Source organism: Salvelinus sp. IW2-2015, linkage group LG11 (assembly GCF_002910315.2).
Source record: "Salvelinus sp. IW2-2015 linkage group LG11, ASM291031v2, whole genome shotgun sequence".
Classification (NCBI taxonomy): domain Eukaryota; kingdom Metazoa; phylum Chordata; class Actinopteri; order Salmoniformes; family Salmonidae; genus Salvelinus; species Salvelinus sp. IW2-2015.
Genome location: NC_036851.1, coordinates 36,164,853 through 36,177,941, shown reverse-complemented (window position 1 = coordinate 36,177,941; position 13,089 = coordinate 36,164,853). Strand labels below are relative to the sequence as shown.

The 13,089-nt window shown below is 39.7% G+C and overlaps 3 protein-coding genes and 1 long non-coding RNA gene across 4 annotated transcripts in view; 2 read left to right on the top strand and 2 right to left on the bottom strand.

Moving 5' to 3' along the window:
- Window positions 1-13,089, top strand: part of LOC111970299 (haloacid dehalogenase-like hydrolase domain containing 3) — a 354,076-nt gene that overhangs the window by 75,983 nt on the left and 265,004 nt on the right. The gene's annotated exons all lie outside the window — the stretch shown is intronic.
- LOC111970306 (green-sensitive opsin-2) lies at window positions 192-2,425 on the bottom strand. Its single transcript, XM_023996973.2, has 5 exons — window positions 1,985-2,425; window positions 1,643-1,811; window positions 1,342-1,507; window positions 995-1,234; window positions 192-872 (listed from the first exon to the last, which is right to left on the bottom strand). Exons 1-5 carry the CDS (start codon window positions 2,346-2,348, stop codon window positions 771-773), a joined length of 1,041 nt encoding a protein of 346 aa, XP_023852741.1. The 5' UTR covers window positions 2,349-2,425; the 3' UTR covers window positions 192-770.
- On the top strand, window positions 6,422-7,811 carry LOC111970309 (uncharacterized). Its single transcript, XR_002878099.2, has 2 exons — window positions 6,422-6,896; window positions 7,336-7,811. It is a non-coding gene; the product is annotated as an uncharacterized lncRNA (long non-coding RNA).
- LOC111970307 (green-sensitive opsin-4-like) lies at window positions 8,911-12,835 on the bottom strand. The gene is made up of 5 exons (XM_023996974.2): window positions 12,405-12,835; window positions 11,749-11,917; window positions 9,938-10,103; window positions 9,569-9,808; window positions 8,911-9,392 (listed from the first exon to the last, which is right to left on the bottom strand). Exons 1-5 carry the CDS (start codon window positions 12,763-12,765, stop codon window positions 9,291-9,293), a joined length of 1,038 nt encoding a protein of 345 aa, XP_023852742.1. The 5' UTR covers window positions 12,766-12,835; the 3' UTR covers window positions 8,911-9,290.

The following is a 13,089-nucleotide window of genomic DNA, read 5'->3' as shown; positions in this document are numbered from 1 at the left end:
GTAGCAATGCGCTGATGTTTCATGATCATTTTCAGCTTTAAGATCTACTGATTGGAAGTAGTGTATAGTTGTAGCTGATAAGATGTATACTACATACTAGAATTTGTGAATTTGTGCTAATGAGATGTTATGATATTTGATGTGGATTGGACATCAGTTGTCAAATGAAAATAATAACAGCAAAAAAGTAGTAGTTTCATGCATGGATTTATTTATCTAGTACTATAATTTTTTGTTATTTATAAAATATATACAGGAAATGATGACAACAAAATAATTGCTAGCCTCACAATAACATAAAAATACAATCTCATGATACATCAAGACAAAAATGAGAGCTGTTCTGCAAGTCTGAGTTTCATCCTTTTGTTACAACCTATGAGAGGCAAATCAGCTGTTTGTTTTGGATGAGTGACACAGTATGTGAGTGTATAGATTTGCCTTGTGAACTGGGTTGACTAGATTTTGTCTTATTGTTGAGCTCGGCTTAAGATTTCATCATTGCCAATTATAGCCCTCCAAACTATCCAATGGACTGTCTGTCGACTCAGGTGAGATCATAGAGAACAAGAGATGGGTTCAGATGAATGTCAATACACTGCCCTGCTTTTGTCACTTCTGTGTTATCTGGAGTGACAGAGCCCAATCATTACAGCTCAAAACAGTATAATGTCCATTTGGTGAAAGTAGTGTGTCTTCAAAAGCAGTCCATGTAGAGCATCAGACAAGGGTAGAAGTCAGAGGGCAGGAAGTGCAGAGTGAGGGAAAGTCTATGCAGGGCCCACAGAAGACACTTCTGTCTTGCTTGTTGACACAGAAGTTTCATCCTCTTCTGCTTTCATCCCTACAGCGGCCAGCATGCAGCCACGGAACTGGGAGGGAAACAAATGAAAAGCATTGAGCATGACACATTAAGCAAACAATATATTACGTTGCTGCAAGGTCAAACTCAAAGAGTAAATAGAAAAGGTAAAAAATGTATAATGTTACCAACCTGTTTGTTCATCAACACATAGATAATGGGGTTGAACAAGGCTGAGCTCTTGGAGAAGAAGGCAGGTATAGCCATGGACTGGGCACTGAAGGCAATTCCTTTGTTGAAGAAGATGTAGGCAGCGAGGGTGGCATAGGGGGTCCAGGCGATCATGAAACCACAAACCATCAGGATGCACATACGTGTCACTTCCTTCTCAGCTTTCTGGGTAGATGCTGAGTCCTGCTGGGAAGCTGCAGCCTGGAAATGAAGATAATCAAGACATCAGAGTGGAGAACTATCATTTTGTACTATGCACACTATGTGGAACTGCTAGATAAATGTGGTTTGTGTAATAAGTCACTTACCGCCTTGACTGTGAGGACAAGACTCCCATAAGTGAAGGCGATCAAACAGACTGGGATGATGAAGTGGCAGCTGAACATGTAGATCACATATGATTCATTGTTGAAGCCTTCGGCTAAGGTGTAGTAGTCAGGTCCACATGAGCACTGCATGCCCTCTGGGATGTACCTAAGAAAAATAGAAATGCACAAAAGTATCATTGTGTGTGAGTGAGTAGGATTGGTGGTGGATGGAGMATGACTTGAATAGCATGTGAATAACATTTGATGTTACTTTACATTTTCTACACTGGTTACAGCTTACCTGGACCAGCCAATCAGTGGGGGAGCAGCACAAGCCATAGCAGCTATCCAGGTGAATGCAACACCAGCACCAGCGTGGGTGGAGGTGAACGTGAAGCTGCCCATGGGCTTGCAGACCACRATGTATCTCTCGACAGCCAGCACTACCAGAGACCACAGGGCAACCTCACCTGGAGAATGAAACCACAATCTGAAGTAAATTATTTCAGTTCTATATGTTCTAAACTTTGAGTGCAGTACATTCAATTCCAAATTGATTTTCAATTACTTTGGGTACAGCGAATCATTATTTTAAATCAGTTTAAACTGAAGTAGATTCCATAGTATTTTTTTTATTTCTTACCTCCAAGTGTAGCCATGAATCCCTCAATGGCACAGCCCAATGGTCCCCAGATGAAGTAACCATTGACAGCAGATGTGATGGTGATGGTGAATCCAAAGAGGACCATTATCATTCCAGCTGCAGCCAAGTTGACCAGGATGAAGTTAAGGGGTTGCCGAAGCTTCTTGTTTGTGGCTGTGACATACAAGGTCAGACCGTTGATGGGGAATCCAAARCAGATCAGGAAGAAMATRTAGAMRGCAAGACCATAGTATTGCCATGGAGGCGCCAAGTAGTACTGTTGGTATAGAAAAGGACTCCTTACAAGCCCAGTCCGGTTGGACATGGGGATGTAGAAGTTGCTTCCTTCTGTGCCGTTCTGCATCTTTACTCAGTGGATGTCCAATGAATGCAAGAGAAAGGCAAGATGAGATCTGATCTGGCTGTGAACCTTTTGCCTATGCTAGGGTGTCCTGGCAGGGAGTTTTATACCCTTTTGGGGCCCTATGTCATTGGCTAAAATTGGCTGAATTAGCTTAGGCGGGGTTGTTACGAACTAATTCGTTAATTGATCTTATCCTCAGATATTAGGGAAGGGTTTATAACACGTAATCACTGTGGATTTTGTCTAACTCATCAGGGAATAAAGATTATCACACTGACCTTGTTTAAACATTTGTTTTTAATGTAAAACATGTTTTATTATTGTTTGTTTTTTATTACTATACCTCTGCAGGATAATGTAGCTAGGTATGGATAGGTAGTCTATAGCTTCTGCTTGCACCCAGTTACCGCGTAAGCGTTTTTCAGGATGCGTATGTTCGAACAGTGTAAAAAATATTATATAATGTGATATTATTATAATTCTTTTTTGGGACTAAATGACTAAAACCAGACATCGAGTATGTAGTAAAAATATTGTTTAAAAATAATAATATCATCTTTGAGAACTAGCAATCACCAAAATAAAAACCAGACAGTCAGAGAGACATGAAAATTCCCAAAACAATGAATGTATCAGTATTGATTTTGTTGTTATGTTTGAGCAAAAGAACACAGGATTAGCCATGGCAAAATGCATAGAAATGCAGGAAATTAGCTTTAAAATGGAAACATTTTCTCTCAGCTCCATCCAGAATTTACAGGAAATTGGCTTGCATTTTCAAAAATGTTTATACTACGCCAAGATGTGGGCCTAATAAATATTTGAAAAAATCCAGCTGTACCAATGGGCTGACAGTGCCTATTGCCACGCCCCTTGCTACGTCCCATGGCACACCCACCACCTAAGCCCTTTTTTTTCCAGAAAAAGAGAGACATTTATAAGCATCTGGCGACCCCATTGTCTTAGGTTAGATAGCACAACAACTGTCTGCAATGATCTGGCTGAAATGGCTCCTGGCAACTGTCAGAAGCAGAGTATGTGAGCAGAGTTGAGCTGTTGGAAATCCCACTCAACGCTCACGGAGCGGTGCTTGTGCACCGCTCCAGAGCTCCTGGTTCTTTCCAACCGCTCCGCTAAAAACCACTCCTCACTCACAGGAAAAAAAACTGCCACACCGAATTCGATCCATTAATTAAAATCAACAAAATCACACCCATCTATTTTTGTGTCTAACTGGACCCACCATTTGGTTTTGAAGTATTGAAACCAAACCATATGATTTGAATGGGAGCCTACAAATAAATAAATTGTGAAGCATTTGTGAGTGCAACACACTGGGATGGCAGGAACATGAACTACCCAGCATTTAAACAACATTTTGTTGTATTAAATCATTATAGTTTATAAATTGCGCATATGGGCTGTGACTTACTTAGATTTAAATATGAAACAAAAAATGCCTTATTAGGCTCAGTCGCCAGTGCCTTTTAATTCACTATTAGAAACACAAGTTTGGACAGAGTCTGTGGCTTCAGGCTCATACGATGGTGTCTGGAGATGAGGCAAGCAGCGTAGAATTCCCTTTCTGCACATGCAGAGCCACTGGGGATGCAAAACACCCTTTGGGCCACTCTTGCCAGGCTGGTTATGGATGCGGAGTGGTTTTTAAAAGATTTGGCAAAATAACCCAATCAAAACCAAAAACTCCTTGAAAGAGGTAATTTGTCAGGCCTATTGGTCCAAAATCAATGATAACCTATTGTATAGAAAATAGAACGAAAATGAACGAAACTTTTAAGAGATCTGATTTTTAGTTTATAATTACTTTGCTAAAATGACACACTTCGCAAGCTAACCACCTCCTTCCTTTCTGTTAGCAAGTGCATATAGTACACCATCATGCTTTCGGGATAAATGTATTTTCAGATTTCACAATGATTCTTTAGTTGTGGACATTGCAAAGGATGCAATTTTGAATCCAGTGAAAGAAAGAAATCAACTGCCAAAGGTTGCAAGTTTGAATCTAACAATAAGAAGTTGTTTTTGAGTTTTTTGTTTAAAGCCTATCCCAAAACTTAACCCATACCTTAACCATCACAGTTAATGCCTAACCTTAAGATTTAGAGTTAATGGCTAAACCTTAAACATTTGGAGTTAATGCCTAGACTTTGAACAGAAATTCAATGGTTCATTGGATCAGTCTAAAACTTTGCACATACACTGCTGCCATCTAGTGGCCAAAATCTCAATTCCACCTGGGCTGGAAAAATACATTGTGGCCTTTCTCTTGCATTTCAAAGATGATGGTACAAAAAAAATACAATAGAACGGTTGTTTTTTTCTTTGTATTATCTTTTACCAGATCTATTGTGTTATATTCTCCTATATTCCTTTCACATTTCCACAACTTCAAAGTGTTTCCTTTCAAATGGTACCAAGAATATGCATATCCTTGCTTCAGGGCCTGAGCTACAGGAGGTGAGGGCACTCGGAGTGTGGTGCCAGGAAAAACACCTCTCACTCAATATCAACAAAACAAAGGAGATGACAGGACTTGTGGGAGCACCCCCCCATCCACATCAACGGGACAGTAGTGGAGAAGTTGGAAAGTTTTAAGTTCCTCGGCGTACACATAACGGACAAACTGAAATGGTCCACCCACACAGACAGTGTGGTGAAGAAGGCGCAACAGGGCTTCTTCAACCTCAGGAGGCTGAAGAAATGTGGCTTGTCACCTAAAACACTCACAAACTTTTACAGATGCACAATCGAGAGCATCCTGTCGGGCTGTATCACTGCAACTGCACCGCCCTCAACCGCAAGGCTATCCAGAGGGTAGTGCGGTCTGCACAACGCATCACCAGGGGCAAACTACCTTCCCTCCAGGACACCTACAGCACCCAATGTCACAGGAAGGCCAAAAAGATCATCAAGGACAACAACCAACCGAGCCACTGCTTGTTCACCCAGATATCATCCGGTAGGCGAGGTCAGTACAGGTGCATCAAAGCTGGGACCGAGAGACTGAAAAACAGCTTCTATCTCAAGGCCATCAGATCACTAACATAGAGAGGCTGCTGCCAACATAGACTCAAATCACTGTTCACTTTAATAAATGGACTTAAAAGGTATCACTAGTCACTGTAAATAACAGCACTTTAATAATGTTTACAAATCCTACATTACTCATCTCATATGTATATTAATTTTTTTACCTTACCTTTATTTAACTAGGCAAGTCAGTTAAGAACAAATTCTTATTTTCAATTACGGCCTAGGAACAGTAGATTAACTGCCTTGTTCAGGGGCAAAACAACAACTTTCAAACTTGTCAGCTCAGGGATTTGTTCTTGCAACCTTTCAGTTACAAGTTCAACGCTCTAACCACTAGGCTACCTGCCGCCCGAATATAATGCTCTATACCATCTACTGTATCTTGCCTATGCTGCACGGCCATCGCACATCCATATATTTGTATGTACATATTCTTATTCATCCTTTACATTTGTGTGTATAAGGTAGTTGTGAATTTGTTAGATTACTTGTTAGATATTACTGCATTGTTGGAACTAGAAGCACAAGCATTTCGCTACACTTGCATTAACATCTGCTAACCATGCATATGTGACCAATAAAATTTGATTTGATTTGATACAGGCAATTTGATTTGGGTATGTCATTTTAGGCGAAGATTGAAAAAAGGGGCGGATCCTTTAGAGGTTTTTAAGCATCTGCCTCTGATTCCAAAGATTGCAAGTTCAAGCCCAGCGATAGAATGTTTTTTTTGGCATTTTTAAAAAAACCTATCCCAAACCTTCACTCTTACCTTAATAACCATTCGGATTTAATGCTTAACCTTAAGATTTTGGAGATAATGTGTAAACTTAACCTAAAAAATTCAGAATTTATGCCTAAACGTAACCTTAAATACTTCGACATTTGACATTTGCAACAATTTCGAAGTTTGACAGAAATGGATGAACATCTAATTCTGACTTGAGACTGCGAGCTAATTGACAAGTGCATGCTGGGCCAAGCATGCCCTGAGCTCCTGATGTGAAGTGAGCTCTACTGGAGCTGCACTGGAGCGAAATTGGAGAGGGCGAGAATGCCCGGCGCTGCAGCCTTTGGGAAACTCGCTCTGCGCTCCAGTCAAATTAGGCACGCTTCTCGCTCCAGCTCCGCTCATATACTCTGTTCTTAAGACTATGCTGGCGACCTTTGATCCCGTCCGGAACATGATGTCAGGTCTAGAGTGTTTTAAGCTCCAGAGCCCCTATGCAAAATGTGACGGTCACTTTCAGTAGCCTTAAACTACTGAATGTTTTTGGACTTTGTAGAAACACAAGTCATGGAAACGTTGAGAGAGATATCACTGCACATGGATACTACACTGGATTTTGGCGAGACAGCAGAAGTTAAGTTTATTCCGGGTCGATACTGAACAATATATATAGTCTCTGGGGCCTCGCAGATCATCTGAAAATTATGAGCATTTTTTCCCAAACACACATCCGTACGGTGTGCCACAAGTGCTTGAAGCTAAAGGTAGGCTATAGTATGCAATATCTAGTGCTTCTGTGATTCTTGGAGAATATAGGCTTGTAAATAACTAATGATCTTAATACAACTGTGAAAAAATGTATTCGTAAACAAACGTATAACTACAAAATGTGGTTAAAATTATTATGATGATCTCATGGACTGTGAGTACTCACACTCATAGCCCAACATTTCTCCAGCCCCATCCCTCATTTGTATAGCAAATCGGTGCAGGACATCATTCTGGCTGAAAAAAGCACTGAACTAATTCAGGATTGCGGCATTAAAGCAATCATCTCAAACTCATTAACTGTCATTCTTTACATCCATAGCAATGACTTTGAGGTTGCATTACTCCAGCTGCCATTTTGCTGAAACTCAAACTCCATATTCTGACTTTAAACTGATTATTTGTTATCCTTATGTTTTGTTTTGACTATTTCAGGTGGAGAGATGGACAAAGTTGGATCCACAAGAAAGGTTTTGCAGACCATGAAGGAACCATGAAGATATTCACATCCAGGAAAATGCATTTTTTTCCTTTTATCTGATAAGAATGGAACTCTCCTGATATTCTATAGCATACTCATTTTTAGGCATGTTATTCTTTTACACCCTCTTTTTCTGTTCTAAAGAGCTGTTACACTTTTAAAGCTAAACATACATGTTTAAGGCTGATGACACAATGAACAGTAAGTCAATACCAAAGTGTGTCTGTCTTATTTGTGTTGCTACATAAGCCCTTCCATTACTCATAAAACACCACTGCTACATGACTAGCTACTCTCTGGTCAGAAAACTGTTTTAACAGTAAATCTGATTTAACACAAGGACATTTACATGAGGCCAATATTTGATTGTTGTACTTTCCACCATTTGTTCACAAAGTCTGCTTGTGACAATAAAAAGATTAGCAATTGAGTATGTTTTTGTTTTGGTCACTTTAAGGTCAAACTAGTTGAACTATCTCCTTAAGCTGTTTACAAGTCACCATATACGTCAAGGTGTAGGCCTTTATTTCATTATTTGAAATGGCTAATGAGTGTCTGAAAATCTCAAAGAGGCTAATGAGTGTATATGCTGTGATTTCTTACATGACTTTTAAGTTATTTCTAACAAAAGGTTGTCCATGCAGAAATAAACATTGTGAACTCAATTGATGAGGTTAAGCTTGCCTTGTGTAATCACATGGGATATTTTTACATCTGCTCTGCAAGCCTATGTGTCTAGATTACACTAATCTTGCATAAATAGTGGAACAGGATAGGGATAATACTGTGCCACTAAAGGACTATAGCCTTTATTATGGACTGGCACACTAGAACTACGGCAAGGTAGTAATAGAATGGTTTTTAAAGTGATAGCTCAGCTCCATGAGTTATAGTGTGATAAATGTGTAGATCTCTATAACCAAGGTAATGGGAATGTAGTTAAAGGGGCAATTCACTGCATTTTAACCTCAAATCCATCAGACCTGAGTTCAAATACTATTTACTGTATTTTAATTAGTATCAAATACATTTCGAAACAAGTATTTGACAAAGTTTCTTTGAAAATACAAATAGTTTAGTATTGGAATGTATTTGAAAATATTTTAAATAATTGCTTAAATAACATTAGCAAGTTCAAAATGAGTTCAGCCTGGATCAACAGTGGGTCAGCATGGATCTCCGAAGGAAAGACCTCAGCAATAGTGGGTGGAATTGAAATCATGAAGCGTGAATGTTTGGTACACTAAGTGTATATTGACTAGATACTAACAATGAAAATACATGTATTTTAAAAAGCAAGGCAGTTGGGAGGCAAGATGAGGTGGGATCATTCTAAACAATGAAAAGCAGATATGCGTGTGAACTAGTTAACACAGCCACAAAGTCAAAATTGGCTAGCCTATATTAGGAATGTGTACAATATGCAACATTAGTGCTAATGATCTGGACTAGAAATCAGTAAACAAATGTAAATGACACACAAAAAGTAGTAGTTTCATGCATGTATTTATCTAGTACTAGATTTATTTATAAAATACTGTATACACAGGAAATGATGACAACAAAATAATTGCTGGACTCACCATAAGATAGAAATACAATCTCATGATCCATCAAGACAAACATTAGAGCTGTTCTGCAAGTCTGAGGCTCATCCATTTGTTACCACCTATAAGAGGCAAATCAGCTGTTTCTTTTGGATGAGTATAAAATGTATGTCAAGTCTATTCTCAACTACATTAAGTGGCACAGTCTGTGAGCGTAGAGAGAACAACAGAGCCCAATCATTACATGTCAGTACAGTTTAATGTCCATTTGGTGAAAGAAGTGTGTCTTCAAAAGCAGTCAATGTAGAGCATCAGACAAGGGTAGAAATTAGAGGGCAGGAAGTGCAGCATGAGGGAAGTCTCTATGCAGGGCCCACAGAAGACACTTCTGTCTTGCTTGTTGACACAGAAGTCTCATCCTCAGGGGCTGCTATGCCTACAGCAGCCAGCATGCAGTTACGGAACTGTACAGAGAGAGTGAGACCACAATGTCAGAGATGGAAGAGTCAAGATGCTAGAGTACTAGCACAGACAGTAGAAATTACTTTTATGATATAAGTAGGCTTATGTTGTTGGTGACCTGTGACCAACCTATTTGATGAACACTAAAAAGGAAAGACCAAAATCCCATGGTACCAACCTGTTTGTTCATCAGCACATAGATGACTGGGTTGAAGATGGCTGAGCTCTTTGAGAAGAAGGCTGGGACAGCCATGAACTGGGCAGTGAACGCAGCTCCTTTGTTGAAGAAGATCCAAGCAGCAACAGAGGCATAGGGGGTCCAGGCAATCAGAAAACCCATAACCATTAGGAGGCACATACGTGTCACTTCCTTCTCAGCTTTCTGGGTGGATGCTGAGTCCTGCTGGGAAGCTGCCGCCTGAAAATGAAGAGAAGCAAGATAAATGCTTGTGTGACTTATTAGAAATCATATCCTTAGCACAAGAATCCAAATGCTACGACTTTGTGAGTCTGCTAGTTACATTTTCTGTGTCTAAGAACAACATACCGCCTTGACTGTGAGGACAAGGCTTCCATACGTGAAGGCAATGATGAAGACTGGAACCATGAAGTGGCAGACAAACATGTATATGACATATGAGTCATTGTTGTAGCCTGGACTCAGAGTATAGTAGTCAGGTCCACATGAACACTGCATGCCCTCAGGGATGTATCTATGAGGGAAAGTCAGTTGATGAGACCGTTTTAGATTATACATTATTAGAAGATCATCAGTGTTAACCTTGACTAACAACCAAAATCTCTACAGAAAATATTTCGGTATGTCGACAAAACAAAATACACGAGACAAGGTGGGATCTTTTTGTGTCTGTAAAATTAATTATACGAAGAAATGCCGGTGGAAAAGCTTTTACAAGCAAATATTTATATAATAACCATCGAAGTAAACTTGGAGTCACGCAATGACATGTTGTGTGGTCCCCTCCACTATGACTCATCGCTAAAGCATGCACTTTATTAGGTTACAGATTCAATAAATGATGATGAACTTCAGAGGGTGGTGAAAGCGCAAAGTGATGAGCGTGATGCTTCTTTCCAATAAATAGCAAAGGTCTTATTCTGGTGACATGATAATTGATGCTTAGGCTGTCGTTTGACAAATAATAATAATCTCATCATTTAGGCTATATGTGTGCTCTAGCCAACTGCGTGCCAATACCACTCATTATATGACACAACATTTTTTGTGAGAAAACCATCAGTAGAGTTGAAAATGCGATGGAAACCCATTTAACTTGTATTTTTTATTTGGCAAACATGGAATTTAACCGCAAAAGGTATTTTATGTGAACTTCGTCATCCCGCGAACCTTTTATCTACAACAAGTCAATTTGATAGAAATACATCATTGGTGGGAAAATGTGTGTATTGTTTTAATACAGATTTTAGAATATTCGCATGGAAATCTGTCGCCAATTGGATGGAAACCTAGCTAATGTCACTAAAATGCAACAACACAAAAAAGCCTTTTTTTTTTGCTAGAGAATACCATGATTGACCAAATGCATTATATGTGTGATGCATTGTATGTGTCACGTTCCTGACCTGTTTTCTGTTAGTTTGTGTATGTGTTAGCTGGTCAGGACGTGAGTTTGGGTGGGCAGTCTATGTTTTCTGTTTCTATGTTGGTTTAAGGGTGACCTGATATGGCTCTCAATTAGAGGCAGGTGGTTTTCATTTCCTCTGATTGAGAGCCATATTAAGGTAGGTGTTTTCACACTGTTTGTTTGTGGGTGGTTGTCTTCCGTGTCTGTATGTTATTTCGTACCACACGGGACTGTTTCGGTKTGTATGTAGTCTGTTCCTGTTCGTGCGTTCTTCGTGTCTATGTAAGTTCTCATGTTTAGGTCAGTCTACGTCGTTTGTTATTTTGTATCATTTCAAGTGTAGTTCGTGTTCGTTTTTTCGTCTTGTCAATAAATTCATTATGTATTCACAACCCGCTGCACCTTGGTTCAATCCCTGCTCCTCCTCTTCGGATGAAGAGGAGGAGGACAGCCGTTACAGTATGTAACCTATTATTGTCTTTACATCATTGTTTGATCTCATCTCATAGACATTACACCTAAATTTATAATGAGTGTGTAATTGATGTGATTAAAAGATCAGACAATTATATGAATTGCAACTTGCAACATAAGGGGATGGTTTCTCTTAAGCCTTCTACTGGATTAGAAAGTGTGGTCAATAAAGAGTCTCTATTGAAATAGCTTTTTAGTCCAGGACTAAGCTTAATCTGTATCAGAGAAATGTAGTATCTTTGTGTTTTACTTTTATATCATATGACATGCACTGTACCTGGACCAGCCTACCAGTGGGGGAACAGCGCAAGTGGCAGCCATCACCCAGGTGAATGCAACACCAGCACCAGCATGGGCGACACTGAACTTGAAGCTGCCCATGGGCTTGCAGACCACAATGTATCTCTCAATTGCCAGCACCACCAGAGACCACAGAGCCACCTGACCTTGAATTGAGAATAGGGAAGAGATTTGTTTTTGCTTGTCCTGCATTTGTTAGGTAAAAGAGGTTGGAGCATGGAGATGCAAACAACAGAGAAGGGGATCTAATTGCTGCATAATATGGACTGTAACTTAATGGATCTTACGATACAACGTTATTTCTAAATGACCAGACTATTATTTCATTAAATCTAAATTATTTAATCTTGATTGAGACTATCCAAGTATATTTGACAAAAATCTAAATGCATACACAATCCGTGAACTTTATTGAAACTACTTCTTCACATGTTAAACAATGAAGTCAAGAAAACTATTTTGCTGTGAACACTATTTAACTAATGTGCCATATGGGGAGAAGAATGGACAGCAGGAGAGTGAGCCTTTATGCTCTCGCCAACTTCATTGCTGTCATTGTAATGCCAATTCAATAAGAAACAGACTGGCATCCATGCTAGCCAAAGACAACAACCTGCACAAAAGATTTCTCACCTCCAAGTGTAGCCATGAATCCCTCAATGGCACAGCCCAATGGTCCCCAGATGAAGTAACCATTGACAGCAGATGTGATGGTGATGGTGAATCCAAAGAGGACCATGATCAATCCAGCCAGAGCCAAGTTGACCAGGATGAAGTTCAGAGGTTGCTGGAGCTTCTTGTTTGTGGCTGTGACATACAAGGTCAGACCGTTGATGGGGAATCCAAAACAGATCAGGAAAAACATGTAGACAGCAAGCAGATAGAATTGCCATGGATCCGCCAAGTAGTACTGAGGGTATAGAAAAGGACTCCTTACAAGCCCAGTCCGGTTGGACATGGGGATGTAGAAGTTGTTGCCCTCAGTGCCGTTCATTTTGAGTAAATGGACGGGTGGTAAGGTGAAGAAAAAGTTGATTAATTTGGTCAACCCTGTCAACCCTGTCTCCTTGGATGCAGCAACTCTCTTATGCAAATGTTGTCTTGAGATTGATTTTATACAGTTTTGTGGAGGCTGCTTTCAGGGGATTTAAAATCTGTTAATTAGATTAGTCTGGGATTATGCGAATCAAAGTCTTATAGTTTACTAACCTCTGATTCCAGGGGATTTGGATATTTATTCATAGGCCTTTGAAGTGTCTATGATAATACAAGTTGTAGAGACATTTCCCAGGTTGGTATAAAAAGAACAGAAAGGCTG

Excerpts from the sequence above, each read along its gene's own strand:
- LOC111970307 (XM_023996974.2), bottom strand. The coding sequence starts at position 12,765 with ATGAACGGCACTGAGGGCAACAACTTCTACATCCCCATGTCCAACCGG. Across the intron at positions 11,918-12,404 it reads ATTCATGGCTACACTTGGAG|GTCAGGTGGCTCTGTGGTCT; the intron begins GTGAGAAATCTT and ends TCTCAATTCAAG. Across the intron at positions 10,104-11,748 it reads CCACTGGTAGGCTGGTCCAG|ATACATCCCTGAGGGCATGC; the intron begins GTACAGTGCATG and ends TTTCCCTCATAG.